Below are 16,638 nucleotides of genomic sequence, written 5' to 3' on the forward strand. Positions count from 1 at the left end.
AAGCCTAAGAGGCGTAACAGATTGAACTTTCACATGATTTTATGTTTTTAGTCGCAGTTGATAACAGAATCAGAGCCGACTGACACTTTTTGTTCCGCAGACTAAGTACAAGCAGACCGCTGAAATGGACAGAGCGAGCTACACAAGCGTCATCGACACCCCCGACATCATCCACGCTCAGCAGATGAGGAACATTGTCAGCCAGGTGGATTATAGAAATAAACCTTTCACAACACTTTGTATTTTATTTTATTTCAACTGAGGTGAAGCTGATTGTTGCGAATCATTCAAACAGAAAAAGTACAAAGAGGAGGCTGAGAAGACGATGTCTCACTACGTCCCGGTTCTGGACACTCCAGAGATGCAGAGAGTCCGTGAGAACCAGAAGAACTTCAGCACTGTAAGTGACAAAAAGAACGACTTGTGGGTCGGTTTGTTTCGACTGTTTCAAAGCCTGCTGTAAGGAGGTCCTTCCTTTGTCTGGTGGGTTTCTGTGTGTCTCTGTCTGCTGTATCTTCAATACTTTATACTTTTGCTCTGTTAGTCCAGCGTCTTTTTGTGTGATGTCGACTCAACTTAAGTGTTTTGTGCTTAAAAAAGTGTATAAATGCAGAATATAAGGCTCCGCTCTCGAGTATGTTCTCTTCTGGCTGTGTCTCCTCTCTTTCCCTCCTCCGTCACTATGAAACATTTTAACTGTACTCTTGTTTTTCTCCTTGTAGCTTCAGTACCAGATTGACCTAAAAAACATAAAGGGCAAAGTGTCTTCCGTAACGGACACTCCTGAAATCCTTCGCGTTAAAGAAAATACAAAGAATTTCAGCTCGGTATTTACTCCGTAATGCTTCTTCTTTGGTTTAATCTTTCTGCTTTGTCATTTTTTTAACAACCTCTCATTCCTTTTTGGAGAAAGTCCCATTTTTAAAGACTTTATTTTTTTTTTTTTTTTAGACACGCTGCATTTTAATCGATGCAACTAACTCTTGAACATTCGTCCTGTAGTGTAACATTTACCCTGTTAGTGCAGAGCTTGTGTGTCGTAAAACGTTTAGCTCGTAGCACCTTACTGTGTGTCCTTTCCTTCCCTCTTCTTCTTAATTTTATGCTCACAGGGTGTTGTTAACAGAATCAAGTAAAAAAGTAGAAATTAAATCAAACACCTTCCTCTGACTTCATTCCTCATCCACACAAAGATTCTTTACAAAGACGGTTTGGGAGGAGGGACTGCTTTACCCGAGACCCCTGAGATGAAGAGAGTTAAACGTAACCAGCGGAACATTAGCACGGTACTCCACTGAGTGACCTTGGCCTCCATCATCCCCTCAACCTCAATCCTTCCTCCATATTCCCTGACTGACCAGTTTCCAAGAATAAAACCTGACCTCATCTGTAATCTCTCTTCCAATAACTTTAGTTTACTCGGTTTATTTTCCACTAATTACAAGATGCTATGAAGCTGGTAAAAGTCGGTGTTAACAGCTCAGATGTCAGATTCTTCTTAGTTACTCTTCACTTCTGCAAGATAACCACTTAGTTACACTAAATAGCCAAAAGTGCGTGGAAACAGCTGTCCAGCTGCTCTCCTTTTTGTAGTTTGGGGGTTATGGATTCGTGCCCAGATAGCCTTTTCTCTCTCTGAGCACCAGAGCCGTTTGTCAGTCATTCTCACTGAGTAGAAAGTGTATGAAGCCACATGCTGAACCCAGAATCTTGGGGGTTATTTTTTGCTGTTTTTCTGAGGAAAATCTAGAAAGATCTCTGTGACGACACCAGCAACTCTCCGAAAAGTTCAGTGATACCTTTTTCAGGCAACCAATCGCAGAGAAACGCCCATTTGTTGGAGCAGATTGTTCAGAAAATGATATTTGATGGTAAAGATATTGATAATATAGTGGCAGCAAAGCTCAAACGGTCTGTTAAACAGGCCTGGAACTGGACTCCTTCCAGTACAACTCACACCTGCACAAGAATATGATATTCATAGTACTGCTGGTGGAGGTCAGAAACAGGGCAGCCATCTTTCTTTTGGTGCACGTGATGGAAAAACTGTGTTAAACAAATAACTGACTCATTCACAGCAAAGGCAAGTTTATTCGTACAGCACAATTCAACTACAAGGTGATTCAAAGTGCTTTACAAAGACATTAAAACAGTAGAAATAAAAAGCATGATTTAAATTTTAAACAAAAAAGAAAGAAATAAGAACAATAGATAAAATCAGTAGTTAAAATGTGATCAAGTTTTGAAACAGATTTGGGTCAAAGCTGGTCTATCATAAAAGATATCACAGCCCCCCCATCCCCACCTTGTAGATAAACTGGAACCCTGACTTATATATACTGTACGTTACATCGGTTTGTGCACACTTTTGGCCGTATAGTGTAAATAAATCTGAGCTCCACTTTGACATCATTAGTTAACCTTTTCATCATCTGCCCGTCACTTTAAAGCCACTTATTATAAATCATGATTCATTTCATTTAAACCCCAAAGTAATAAACTGAATTCAGTATCATTCATTCTGTAAACCAACAGCATATTTTACATTATTACTGTCCACATACCCCAAACCGCCCATGAATAACCTTTCACCAGCAGCCATTTGTAAGTGTGTTGAGCTGTTATGTCGGTGATGTCTCATTCTGTCCCTGTGTGACGTTTACAACGGGCAGATACAGTACAAGGAATCTGTGGGGCAAGGCACTGCCATACCAGATCTCCCTGAGGTGAAGCGGGTCCGAGAAACCCAGAAGAATATCAGTCTGGTAGAGGAAAAGAACTGCAGTGACCCTCCTTCATAATCATTCCCCCCAGCTCTAATTATCTCCAAAACTTCTCTGTTTTTAGTGCTGGTTTCCCTTCTTTCCATCCTAACAATGTTCCATAAATCATTCCTTTTTCCCAGAATTGGCTCATGACCTCCTAAACGTAACGTCCGCCACTTCTTTCCTAAATACTCTGAATTTCCAGGATGTTGCTTTTCATCTTTTCATCTTTTTTTTTCTCCTAAATTGAAAGCTAAGCTAGCATAGAGTGTGGTGCTGCTACGTGTGACTGTTTTTGTGCTGTCTGATTCAAAGCATCAGTACAAAGAAGGAGTGGGACAAGGCACGTCAGTCTCAGAGACCCCAGAGATGGAGAGAGTTAAACGCAATCAGCAAAATATTAGCACGGTACTTCCTTCCAGTGATCCTGTATTCTCCTGTACCCTCATTTATATCCATCTGCCCCTCCTTCTCACACTCCATCTTCCCTCAAACACACTGTTGTAACAAGTCTCCTGAGCCTCCTCCTGTCGTTTTGGTGCTAGAACCTCTTGTAGAACCCACCGCTCGGATATCTAAACTCCACTCTGTCTCTAACATAAGAGGCTGGGAGGCCGCTCTGAGCCCTAAAAAGTTGAAAATCTCTGAACTTTTCAGAGAGTTGCTGACAGAAGTCTATGAGAAGTTAAACAGAACTGATCAGAACTAAGAAAGAATGCCCATTTGTTGGAGCAGATTGTTCAGACAATGATATTTGATGGTAAAGATGTTGATATTATAGTGGCAACAAAGCTCAAACGGTCAGTTAAAATCAAAATGGCCTGCTGCAGAGATGGGGACTCGAGTCGCTGTGACTTGGACTCAAGTCGACTCGAGTTGCTGTTTTGATGACTTGTGACTTGACAAAAAACAAAAGACTTGAGACTCGACTCGGACTTGGAAGTTAAAGACTCGGCACTTGACTTGACTTGAGACACGATGACTTGAATGACTTGAGTATTAACATCTAGCATAACTTCGAACTTTGTTCGTCATTTAAAGATCCATTCTGACCAGTAAGTGCTCGTCAAATTAGCTAACATTATCCTGTTAGCCTAGTCGGTAGTTAGCTAACGTTAGCTTGATATGATACGGGGTGGACAGGTTGGACACATTGGCCAATGATGTTTACTGACAGTTACTTAGATCTTTGTCTTTTCACTTTGTTAAGATCAGATTCTGCAGGTAAAATTGCAATAATAAGGTGACTTGAACTGTGACAGGACTTGAGTTGACTTGCCCAAGAAAAAATTACTTGGGACTTGAAAGCTAAGACACGAGACTTACTTGAGACTTGCACATGTGTGACTTGGTCCCATCTCTGGCCTGCAGTGACAGCCAATCGGATTGTCAACCTAAAGCTGCTGACAGGGGTCTTACTCAACATTGTTTAACCTAAAACAGGCCTGGAACTGGACTCCTTCCAGTACAACTCACACCTGCACAAGAATATGATGATGGAGGTCAGAAATAGGGCAGCCATCTTTCTTTTGGTGCACTTGATGGTAAAACTGTGTTAAACAAATAACTGACTCATTCACAGCAAAGGGGCAAAGCTGGTCTATGAAAGTGGAGATATTTTGTTGAGGTGTTATTGTCATAGAACCTTTAAAAAGCCCTGAAATCGAGCGCTCACGGGCTCCCTGCCAGAACTTTTCTGGATTTGGGTAGACCTCATATTTCCAGATAATGGAAATGTCGATGCAACCACAGGCAGTGACGGTTATGACAATGTAATACCAACTCTGTTCAGATTCGAGGCTCTGTTGAGCCCCTGAGGACACAGACAGCCCCCCCCCACCCATCCCCACCTTGTAGACTGAAAAAAAACAACTCATAAGATTTACTTAAAAAACCCTTTGTAAGTATTTGCACTCAAATGATTTAAGTAAGATTTAATGCTGCAATATCAAGTAAATTTTACTTACCATAAAACATAACAGTTTTGAAGATATTAAGTAACGTTAACTTTAATTACATCTAAGTTTTAAGTTATATTTATTTAAACAAATTAAGTAAAGTCTACTTGTATTTCACAGGCAGGAACATCATTTTACTCAGAATTTTAAGTAAATTTTATATAGCTGTAGTATTTGCTGTTATGAAGTAACTTAGTAGATTTTAAGAGTAAAGTTTATGTAGTATTTCTAGGTTTATGTACTGTACATACAACTATACAACTGGACTCCTTCCAGTACAACTCACACCTGCACAAGAATATGATATTCATAGTACTGCTGGTGGAGGTCAGAAATAGGGCAGCCATCTTTCTTTTGGTGCACGTGATGGAAAAACTGTGTTAAACAAATAACTGACTCATTCACAGCAAAGGCAAGTTTATCTGTACAGCACAATTCAACTACAAGGTGATTCAAAGTGCTTTACAAAGACATCAAAACAGTAGAAATAAAAAGCATGATTTAAATTTTAAACAAAAAAGAAAGAAATAAGAACAATAGATAAAATCAGTAGTTAAAATGTGATTAAGTTTTGAAACAGATTTGGGTCAAAGCTGGTCTATCATAAAAGATATCACAGCCCCCCCATCCCCACCTTGTAGATAAACTGGAACCCTGACTTATATATACTGTACGTTACATCGGTTTGTGCACACTTTTGGCCGTATAGTGTAAATAAATCTGAGCTCCACTTTGACATCTTTAGTTAACCTTTTCATCATCTGCCCGTCACTTTAAAGCCACTTATTATAAATCATGATTCATTTCATTTAAACCCCAAAGTAATAAACTGAATTCAGTATCATTCATTCTGTAAACCAACAGCATATTTTACATTATTACTGTCCACATACCCCAAACCACCCATGAATAACCTTTCACCAGCAGCCATTTGTAAGTGTGTTGAGCTGTTATGTCGGTGATGTCTCATTCTGTCCCTGTGTGACGTTTACAACGGGCAGATACAGTACAAGGAATCTGTGGGGCAAGGCACTGCCATACCAGATCTCCCTGAGGTGAAGCGGGTCCGAGAAACCCAGAAGAATATCAGTCTGGTAGAGGAAAAGAACTGCAGTGACCCTCCTTCATAATCATTCCCCCCAGCTCTAATTATCTCCAAAACTTCTCTGTTTTTAGTGCTGGTTTCCCTTCTTTCCATCCTAACAATGTTCCATAAATCATTCCTTTTTCCCAGAATTGGCTCATGACCTCCTAAACGTAACGTCCGCCACTTCTTTCCTAAATACTCTGAATTTCCAGGATGTTGCTTTTCATCTTTTCATCTTTTTTTTCTCCTAAATTGAAAGCTAAGCTAGCATAGAGTGTGGTGCTGCTACGTGTGACTGTTTTTGTGCTGTCTGATTCAAAGCATCAGTACAAAGAAGGAGTGGGACAAGGCACGTCAGTCTCAGAGACCCCAGAGATGGAGAGAGTTAAACGCAATCAGCAAAATATTAGCACGGTACTTCCTTCCATTGATCCTGTATTCTCCTGTACCCTCATTTATATCCATCTGCCCCTCCTTCTCACACTCCATCTTCCCTCAAACACACTGTTGTAACAAGTCTCCTGAGCCTCCTCCTGTCGTTTTGGTGCTAGAACCTCCCGTAGAACCCACCGCTCGGATATCTAAACTCCACTCTGTCTCTAACCTGCTTTTTCATTTCTCAGGAGCAAAGTGTGTGTTCGTGTCTGCTGTGATTTTGTTGTGCCGTCTCCGTCCGCCTTCTTGTAAACGTACATTATTGATCTGCTTCTTTTTTTTCCTCCACTTTTCTCTCTACTGCACGAAAACACCCAATTTTTGTCGGGGTAGATAAAATACAAGGACTATCTGGGTCGAGGCACGGCTATATCGGATCTCCCAGAGGTGAAGCGGGTGAGAGAAACCCAGAAGCACATCAGCTCGGTAGTGGAACGACCCGAACCACGTGTGCTCCTAACCGTCCGGAGTGGACCTCTTTGCTACTTCCCTTCTCTCCTGCTGTCTCTCACACTGTCGTCATCTTCATCATCTCATCCTTTCCATCTCTATTTAAGGCTCAGACTGCAGTTTTCAAGCTCCTCTTCTGCCATCATCACCATTCCATCCTAGTCTAGTCTTAATATCCATCCATCTTCTTCTCTTTTTACCTCTTCATTTTTAATCCTCTACATCAGACCCTCCCCCTTTGGCGTGTCAATACAGTATTTTCTAACCCGCAGCCCAGCTTTCTTCACATAAAATCTGCTGCGTGCTGCTGAATTAATTTCTATTTTCACACAGGAGTGTTTGCCTACATGTGTTTATTCCTGGCTGTTCAACAGGAGCAGCCAGAATGAAAGACTATAGGACCAATTTCTCAGACTCTGTTCAGATATACAGTGACAAGAAAAAGTACGCGAACCGTTTGGAATTTCATGGTTTCTGCTTTGAGTTAATTATTTAAATAAAGCTAATTGGAGTCGGGTGTTAGCGTACCTGGAGTCTTGTTAAGAAAATGAGTTTGGAGGTGTGAGCTAGAGCTACTTTGACTGATGAAAACCACTCAAACGTTTATATTGTGGTCCGCACAAGAAGAATATGTGAGCCGCGCCTCACCAAAAAGAGCTTTCAGAGGCTCTACGAGCAGAAATAGCTGATTTACATAAAGCTAGAAAGGGTTATGAAGTGATTCACCAGTCTATAGATCAGGGATGTCCAAAGTCAGTCCTGGAGGGCCGCTGTCCTGCAGGTTTTAGGTGTTTCCATGCTTCAAATCACCTGATTCAGATGAAAAAGAGCTCTTCAAAAGATTAAGTTCTGCAGCAGGGAAACATCTAAAACCTGCAGGACAGCGGCCCTCCTGGACCGACTTTGGACATCCCTGATCTATAGACTGGTGAATCACTTCATAACCCTTTCTAGCTTTATGTAAATCAGCTGTGTCCCTGCTATAGATGAAATGGAGACACTTTGGGACCAAGAGGTGGACTCCCAGTCAAAAAAGTCTCATCGGTGAGGTTAAGAAACAATCCAGAGAGACTGGCTAACATCTGTGTTCATGAGTAAACTACTAGGTACTGCCTGCCTCAAAGAGCACATTGAGACTCCACACAGCACATTGTTTTGTGGATTGATGGAAGCTACGATCGAATTATTTGGAAAGAACACGCAGCCCTACAGAAAGGGCTCCGAGTATCATCAGGAAAACATCCTCCCAACCGTAAAGTACGGCGGAGGAAACCTCATCCATTGGACCTGCTTTGCTGCATCAGGGCCTGGCCAGCTTGCAATCATTGCAATTTCTTCAGGATAATGTGAGAATGTCAGCTGAAACTCTCAACTGCAGCAGTCGGGTGATGCAACGGGACAACGACCCAAAACATCAGAGCAAATCCCCCACAGAATGGCTGCAGAGAAACAGAATCCATCCAGATGCCAACGCAACACAGACGCTAAAGCAGTTCTGCCAGGAAGAAGGGACTAAAGTTCAACCTGAACCGTGATTTTTCTTATTCTAATTATCGTAGGTGCATTATATTTGTCGATGCCTTTGACTTGGATGAAGATCAGATCACGTTTTATTACAAATTAATGCAGAAAACCATTCAAATTACAAACGGTTTGCATACTTTTTTTTTGCCAGATGCAAAAGAAGAAATGTGAAAGCAGTTCCTCTACTTCTCTAAGATCAATCAATCTGGGATATTTCCTAAAAAGTTTCTTCCTTTTTTATAAGATTTCAGGGCTCAAGAGTCCCAGTCTATGAAAGCAGTCCTATAGCAGCTTGGTCCTGATGGTTTAAGAGTGTCTGACTGGCCCGTTGGGGCGCTGTGCTTCTGTCCTGTAGGTGTTGTATAAAGACAGTTCAGCCAAGGGAACTCCTGTGGTGTTTACTCCAGAGATGGAGCGAGTCAAAAGGAACCAAGAAAACATTAGCTCGGTACCTTCAGATCCGCTGCAAGAACATATTCCCCTTAAGAAATGTTAACCTTGTTCTAACCGACTTGTCCCCTGCTCCAGTTAATCATATTAATGATCCCGACTGCGCTCTCTTTTTGAACAAGTTTAATCCCACCAGCTGTGGTGTGCCTGTGCGCATCATCACCGCTAACCTCTCCTGTAGCTCAGACTGCTCCGTTTCATCTTGTTCCTTTTCTGTTCTCCCTCTGAAGATCACAATTTAACTTCAATTCCTCTAACTGTCCAACATCTTAATAAAAGTCTAATTCATTTGTCTGAAATGTGTCAGTAATGCTTCAGCTAGTGTGTGTGTGTGTGTGTGTCCTCTTAAATCCCTCTTTTTTTTGCTGTGGATGCTAACGACGACTGAAAGATGACTTTCAGATACTCATCGTGTCCCGTTTTCTTCCCCCGTCCAGGTGCTGTACTCTGACAGCTTCCGTAAGCAGGTCCAGGGCAAAGCTGCCTTCGTGCTGGACACACCTGAGATGAGGCGCGTCAGGGAGACCCAACGTATCATCTCTGGAGTAAGATTTTCTGATTATTGGCATTTCTTTCTTTCCTTTTTTTTGTAATTAACTTTTTATTGATTCCATATACATTTTTCCACCCGTATAGAACATAACCCATACTCCTCCACCATGGAGCAGAGACATAGATAGACATATATTCTCAAGTAAAGCTACAGTAGAGAAAAATGGAACTCTCTTCCACTCCTGTCCATATTTTCACGTCTCTCTTGCTGAGTCCCTTTTCTCCTGTTGGAGGGTGAACATAACAAATAAACATATGAACAATGAACAAGTTTGTAGCCTGAACCGAGGGGATACATAATCTACACTTCACATTGTCTCTACTGCACAAAATCTGCTCTCAGTGAACACACAAAATCAACCCAGATTCCTCAGTAATTCTTAAAGGTATCTGTTTGTAGTCCAGCTGAGAAAGTCAGCTTCTCCATCCTATAAATATCGAGCATTATCTCAACCCAATCCTCCACTGTAGGTGCATCTGTTTTCAGCCATTTCCTGCTGATGGCTTTTTTTTTTTTTGGCTGCCACCAACATTATTTGAAATATGTATTTTTCTCCTGACCTTGTAATCTCCTGGTTCTCTTTTCCCAAAATATAAAACTTCAAACGTTTTTTGGAAGAATATTCAAAAGGAAATTAAACCGATTATGGGCATTAACCTCCATCTGGAAGCAGAACTTTACATTTTGGGGATAATTCCTGACAGTATGACAGATAAGAGCTCTAAATATTTACTGAGAATCCTGCTGCTGATAGCAAAGAAGACTATAACAGATTCTTGGTTGAAACCACGGCCTCCAAGTATTATCCAATGGAGAGACGGGCTAAAAAATGTGTTTATCATGGAAAAAAATCACAGCAAGACTACAGTTGAAAACAGACATGTTTGATAAAAGATGGTCATTATTAGTACAGGCAATGCCGGGACTCTAGTTACCTCTATATTCTTGTTTTTCTTATTTTTATTTATTTTTTATTTTTTATTAATTACAGGAGAGTAGGTTCTTTCTTTTTCTTTTTGTATTGTTGTTGCTCTCACCTGTAAATGACTCGTACTTTGTATGGTTGTTTTTCTCACTTGTAAAGTACTCATATTAACGCAGAATGCTGGTTAGGGCATATAGAGCGAAGAAGAGGATTGGATTAGCGGAAATATGACGTAAAGGTGCATAACAGTGACCGCAATTTGCAAAGATCTAGTCCGTGGAAGAAAAAAAAAAGAGAAAAAGGACTTTTAAAGAACTTTTTGCAAGTATAACTGCATATAATATACACCCCCTCTGTGTTTGTTGAGTTTGTGTTTGTATGTATGTATATGTCATATAAAAAATCAGTTATTAAAAAAAAAAAACTTCAAACGTAAATGGTTTCACTTTCAAAATTCTTCCCATACTCTTCTTAAGCTCGTGCCAATAAGATATAATACAAGGGCATCCCCAAAAGATATGGAAATGATTGGCCTGGTTTTCCCCACAAAGTCTCCAGCATCTTGTATCTCCAGATTTCTGTTGTGCTGGTGTAATAGGCAAGGCAAGGCAATTTTATTTATAGAGCTAAATTCGTACACAAGGTAATTCAAAGTGCTTCACAGCTACATAAAATCACAAGAAGGCAATAAAATCATAAAAAAATATAATAATAATAAAAAATAAAAAAAACATTAAAAATAATCATTAATTAATTAATTTAAAAGTGAAGAGTGCAGATAAAATAAAAGAACTGTTTTCAGCCTGGATTTAAACATTGTCAGAGTTGAGTAATAAAGTATCTTACAACTTTCTTCCAACCATACTCTCTCCATGAGAGGGAGCACGTTGTTTTCCGTTGTCCTTCATCTACCTTCTCCCATTCCTCCTCTGATGATTATTGGCATCTCTATGCTACTGTTTGTCCTGAAGGAGTAAGGATGCACGTTGGTTTGCTTCTGCAGTGACACATTTAGCACATTCAGGATCAGTTCCACGTGCCTGACCGACTCGTTAGCTGGCGTTTCCCGACATGACTAAACTTTCTTTGGTTGTGATTTGAACTCTTCAGGTTAGATACCACGAGGACTTTGAGAAGAGTAAGGGCAGCTTCACTCCCACCACCTCCGACCCCGTGATGGAGCGCGTGAAGAAGAACACTCAGGACTTCAGCGACATCAACTACCGCGGCATCCAGAGGCGTGTGGTGGAGATGGAAAGGAGGCGGGCCATCGAGCACGACCAAGAGACCATCACCGGTACCGTCACAAGCAGCAACACGGCTCCGCTTTAGGGGACGTTTAACCAAATGAAGATGTCAAATTTATTTGTAGCACATTTCATGTACAAAACAATTCAAAGTGCTTTACATAAAATAAAAGCATTGCAGCAGGGAGTGGAAGAAGCATTAAAAATACATAAAAGGATATAAAGAGAAAGAAATAAAATCATTTAAATGAATTTAAAAACAAGCAACAGTCCAGATAAGTTCAAAGATATCGTGCAGATTTCATGCATAGACACATGAGAACAGAAAAGTTTTTAACCTGGATGTAAAAATGTCTACATTTGGTGAAAGTTTAATCTCCACTGGCAGTTTGTTCCACTTGTTGGCAGCATAACAGCTAAATGCTGCTTCTCCATGTTTAGTCTGCACTCTGGACTGGACCAGCTGACCTGAGTCCTTGGATCTAAGAGCTCTGCTGGCTTTATATTCTCTGAACATATCACAGATGTAAACCATCAGCAGGCTTTTAAAATCTATTCTGTGACTGACTGGAAGCCAGAGTAAAGATTTTAAAGCTGCTGTGATGTGTTCAGATCTCTTAGTCCGGGTTAAAACTCCAGCAGCAGCGTTCTGGATGAGCTGCAGAAAGTTTTGAGATTTCACTGAAAGATGAACTGCAGCTTGTTTAATGAGCTGCTGCAGTGTCACTTCTAACATGGCAGGGGGCATGATAATATTGGAAACAGATGAAAGGGATTAAAAGTATGCAGCAGATTTCTAAAAAGAGAAGAGTCCTCCAGCTGAATGGACACTGATGCATGTTTCCCCGTCAGATCTCCGTGTGTGGCGCACCAACCCCGGCTCTGTGTTTGACTACGACCCTGCGGAGGACAACATCCAGTCCAGGAGTCTGCACATGATGTCAGGTCAGTTTAAACTCACATGGATCCCTTCACAGATTTATAATAGTTCTTTCAGTTCATCCCTCGCATCTATTGCATCGTGCATCAACATCGTGCTTTCTGTATTTCTGATTATTCTGGTATTTAAATGAGCAAAACTGTAAAACCTGACAGCTAGTTTTTAAGCTAACGTATCATAACTTAATTAAACTCTATATTTATTATAACTAATTAAAGAGATGCCAGAATGACTTTAATCCATACTTTAAAAGATCTTCAGAAAATGCTGCTTGGTAAATGTTTTGTGGTGATGACGACACATTTAACCGCCACCTCAGCGCGTATCACATTAGTGGATATCTTGCTCTGAATGTGTGTGTGTGGAGAGAGCCGTGATGTTATCATCACCATAAACAAGGAGTTTTAACAAGAAGTTTCCACCTTCTGCACATTGTTCTGACAGTGCAAGCCCAGCGCCGCAGTAAGGAGCACTCCCGCTCCACCAGCGCTTTGAGCGGCATGGCTGATGAGAAGTCCGAGGTGTCTCAGGACGCCGACCACCACCTCTCCCTCTACAGCAACGGCTTCGTCACCAGCTCTACGGGTAAGAAGGCAAATGCAGAATAATACGAGCGTGTGCAGTTTAATTGTGTCGGTAATGAGACTGCGTCTGATGGAGTTGGGTTCTTTAACACCTGCAGGCTACCAGCAGGCGAGGACCGTGGAGCTGCAGCAGAGGTCATCATCTGTGGCCACCCAGCAGACCACGGTGTCCTCCATCCCCTCACACCCCTCCACCACCGGGGTGAGTAACACACACGCTTCCTGACTGACTGCCTCTGTCACAGACCCACCTGATTCTTTATCAACCCTGTACAGCAGTGAGCTTCATTAATTTGATGTTTAAAGGGATAGTTCGCCTCTTTTGACATGAAGCTGACATCCCATATCAGCAATATCATTTATGAACATTTTCTTACCCCCTGCTGCGTCCTGTGAGCAGAGTTCCAGCCTCGTTTTGGTGTTGACAAAGGTAGTCCGGCTAGTTGGCTGGGGTCACAAAAATAAAGCGTTTTGCTTCTCAAAACAATATGTGTTCAAAAGAGTAATACATTTGCATCACAAAATCGTTCTCCAAGAAAAAGTCACACAATCGCTTGGCTCTATTTTCTCTCCCTTCATATCACTGCGTGCTGTGTAGACCGTGCAGCAAACACTGTAACAGGCGCGGCTGTCGGCAGGCGGCAGCAGGCAGTGATACGAAGGGAGAGAAAATAGGGACAAGCGATTGTGAGGTCTGACTTTTTCCTGGAGAACGATTTTGTGATGCAAATGTATTACTCTTTTGAACGTATATTGTTTTGAGAAGCAAAACGCTTTATTTTTTAAACCCCAGCCAACTAGCCGGACTACTTTTGTCAACGCCAAAACGAGGCTGGAACTCGGCTCACAGGACGCAGCAGGGGGTAAGAAAATGTTCATAAATGATGTTGCTGGTATGCAGAGGTGGGTAGAGTAGCCAAAAATTGTACTCAAGTAAAAGTACTGTTACTTCAGAATAATATGACTCATGTAAAAGTAAAAAGTAGTCATCCAAATAATTACTTGAGTAAGAGTAAAAAAGTGCTTGGTGAAAAAACTACATGCTGAAATGCCATTTGTTTTGGTTGACACAGAAGACACATAATGTAGCTGCTGTTTCTCACTCTTTGTAAGGTAAACATGCTTTCAGTATGAGGCCTCGTCTGCGTCTTCATTTCCCACCGTTGATTCTGACATTTTTCATCTGTTTCTTTGTTTGTTTGCTACGACTGTAAACTGTAAAGCTAACCCGTCCCGCCGCTGAGATTGAGTATGGTCACGTGACCAGACTGCACGGCTGCGTCTGATTGGTGGAACACAGTCAGGTGGTAGAGCCTTTGGCGGAAGTCTCTCTCTCTGTCAGAATAAAACATTAAAATGAGGCGTACGCGGGGGGATAAAAATAATGAGGCGTAGAATACCAAAGAGGTAAGAAGAAAAGTAACCAGCTCATTGTAGCCTAATGTAGCGGAGTAAGAGGACAGTTTCTGCTGCACACATCTACTCAAGGAAAAGTAAATAGTATAGTGATTTAAAACTACTCCTAGAAGTATCATTTTTTCAAAAACATACTCAAGTAAATGTTACTCGTTACTACCCACTTCTGCTAGTATGAGATGTAATACAGCTTCATGTCAAAAGAGGCGAACTATCCCTTTAAAGACCCAAAGAGAAGTCCAGCTGCTTTCTGCTTACCCAAACCGAACCCAACGCACACCGACTGACTTCTTTATTTCCTCCAGAAAACCGTCCGTGCCATGTACGACTACACCCCGGCCGACGTTGACGAGGTGTCGTTCAAAGACGGCGACGTCATCGTTAACGTGCAGGCCATCGACGAGGGCTGGATGTACGGCACCGTGCAGCGCACCGGCAAGACCGGCATGCTGCCCGCCAACTACGTTGAAGCCATTTAAAAAGACAGAGCCCGCCCATCGTCCCTCCAGAGTGGGCGAGACGCATCGACAGGGCGAGATGACTGGTCTCCCTGTGATCCCAGCCGTGGCTTCGTGCAATGTGTAGCTTTTAGTCTCCTCTTGCTCTGCAACTGTATTTTAATTGTGTTGCGATTCTCGTTGGTTTGTCCCTTTTCCTTCGTGTGCTGCAGCCCCCGCTACCTGTGGATGTGACATAAAACTCATGACGCGACACATATAAATACTTCTAATTATACATAACGTGCATACTTTGAATTACAGACTGTTTTAGATGGTTTAAGACTGTTCTGAGACGCGATCGTGGGAAAGAACAACTCACCAACATACAACCTGACCCAATATTTTGTACATTTCAAGATGTCATGATTTAAATGTACTATTTTTGTCCAAGCTCCACTATGAGCATTTTCTCCACAAAAACAACGGACTCAAGTAGATCCAATTATGCCTCTGATGGAGATTCTAATGACTAAAATATAAGGAGTTAGTTACTCCTCAAGGATTAAACCACTCGTGAAGAGTTGAATGAGACGACCCTCAGTCCTTCTCTCCCTTATAATGAAGACTGGCCACTAGTAGACTGTGTGTTTTGTTTCTTCCGATTATTTAGGTCCTGTTTGAGGCCCGTCCTCTGCCTTTAATCAGTAGTTAATAAAGCACACTAAACTCCTGCAGCACTCTGCCTACTTCTCTTGATTAACTTTAGTTTTGTGCATTTTCTTCCTCCCATATCCATCATGATAATGCAATTAAGAATGTTCGAAACCGCATACTTCTCCTACTACTCATACTAACGTTTTGAGTTAGTATGCGAGTTTGAGTAAGCGAGAAGTTCCCGGATGCATACTAGAGTCTCTGAAATGTTGGGTATGCATCATGAGGTTACTACTCATACTCAAACTACCCAAGATGCAATGTAACGTGACGTCGCCGATCGCCATTTCCTGTCAAAACGGCAGTTTCAAGCTAGCTACAACGAGGGTAGGTTCACTTCCTGTTTTCAAAACAAAAGCACCAATTGTATGGTAATGGCTTTCCCTATGATAAAAGGCAACGGGTATTTTATTTTGTGAAAATAACCGGAAGTGCGTTGCTCACTGCGGCTAGCTTTAGTAGCGCCGAATTCGTGGGAACAAAATTGTAAATAGCCGGTATTTTGTCAGGTTTTCAACACGTTGGGGATCTAAACGACTACTTTCTCACCTGAAAATGTTTCAAATGTTGCTAAAGTTTACAGAGTTTAGAGCTTAAGAGAAATCAGCTTCAGACCGGCTGATTTTGGCTCGGGCAGGAGCAAAATGCATTGTGGGTAAACGCTCTGCATACTGTCTGATCGATGAGTATGCAGTATGGAACACAGCCGTTGGTTTTCGTCATAATTGGGCAAAATACAGGCGTGTTGGGGCTTTAATGTGCAAGACAAATCATCTCATAAACATTATTTCCAAATATCACATCACCCTCCAGCTCGTGTTGGATGGTCTAATATACAGCGTTTCAGCGTCCCCTAGTGGCCGTTAGCATTACACGTAAAGACACATACTTTCATGTTCTCAGAACCAGTAGCTTTGTCTTTCTATTATAATATTTATGGATTTATCAACTCTAAATGCTAAGACAGAAAGGTTCAAACATGCTGTGTTTACCTGGCATAAAATCAGGAGATTTACTGATGGCTGACAGTACTCCAACAATATAATAAAAGTAGAACTGTTAAAGAGCTGGGTTGACACAGGTGTAGCTGTACTGGACCTCACAAAACACAATATCAGGGCAAAATAGTGAGACGAAGAAATGAGAAGGA

General features: G+C 41.6%; 1 protein-coding gene across 18 annotated transcripts in view; it reads left to right on the forward strand.

Moving 5' to 3' along the window:
• The window catches only part of neb (nebulin), a 78,326-nt gene extending 62,818 nt beyond the window's left edge, over window positions 1–15,508 (forward strand). For 9 of the 18 annotated variants that reach the window (XM_075480001.1, XM_075480004.1, XM_075480000.1 and 6 more), the window contains 16 exons: window positions 101–205; window positions 296–400; window positions 723–827; window positions 1,194–1,286; window positions 2,673–2,765; window positions 3,081–3,173; window positions 5,725–5,817; window positions 6,132–6,224; window positions 6,579–6,671; window positions 8,575–8,667; window positions 9,107–9,214; window positions 11,258–11,444; window positions 12,247–12,339; window positions 12,779–12,919; window positions 13,017–13,120; window positions 14,640–15,508. In XM_075480001.1, the coding sequence (XP_075336116.1) occupies window positions 101–205; window positions 296–400; window positions 723–827; window positions 1,194–1,286; window positions 2,673–2,765; window positions 3,081–3,173; window positions 5,725–5,817; window positions 6,132–6,224; window positions 6,579–6,671; window positions 8,575–8,667; window positions 9,107–9,214; window positions 11,258–11,444; window positions 12,247–12,339; window positions 12,779–12,919; window positions 13,017–13,120; window positions 14,640–14,813 (1,773 nt within the window). In that variant the 3' untranslated portion in view covers window positions 14,814–15,508. The remainder of the gene's footprint in view (window positions 1–100; window positions 206–295; window positions 401–722; window positions 828–1,193; window positions 1,287–2,672; window positions 2,766–3,080; window positions 3,174–5,724; window positions 5,818–6,131; window positions 6,225–6,578; window positions 6,672–8,574; window positions 8,668–9,106; window positions 9,215–11,257; window positions 11,445–12,246; window positions 12,340–12,778; window positions 12,920–13,016; window positions 13,121–14,639) is intronic. The other 9 variants (XM_075480013.1, XM_075480019.1, XM_075480006.1 and 6 more) reach the window with 8 other exon arrangements.
• Window positions 15,509–16,638: the final 1,130 nt, after the last annotated feature.

Source organism: Odontesthes bonariensis, chromosome 12 (genome assembly GCF_027942865.1).
Source record: "Odontesthes bonariensis isolate fOdoBon6 chromosome 12, fOdoBon6.hap1, whole genome shotgun sequence".
Lineage (NCBI taxonomy): Eukaryota > Metazoa > Chordata > Actinopteri > Atheriniformes > Atherinopsidae > Odontesthes > Odontesthes bonariensis.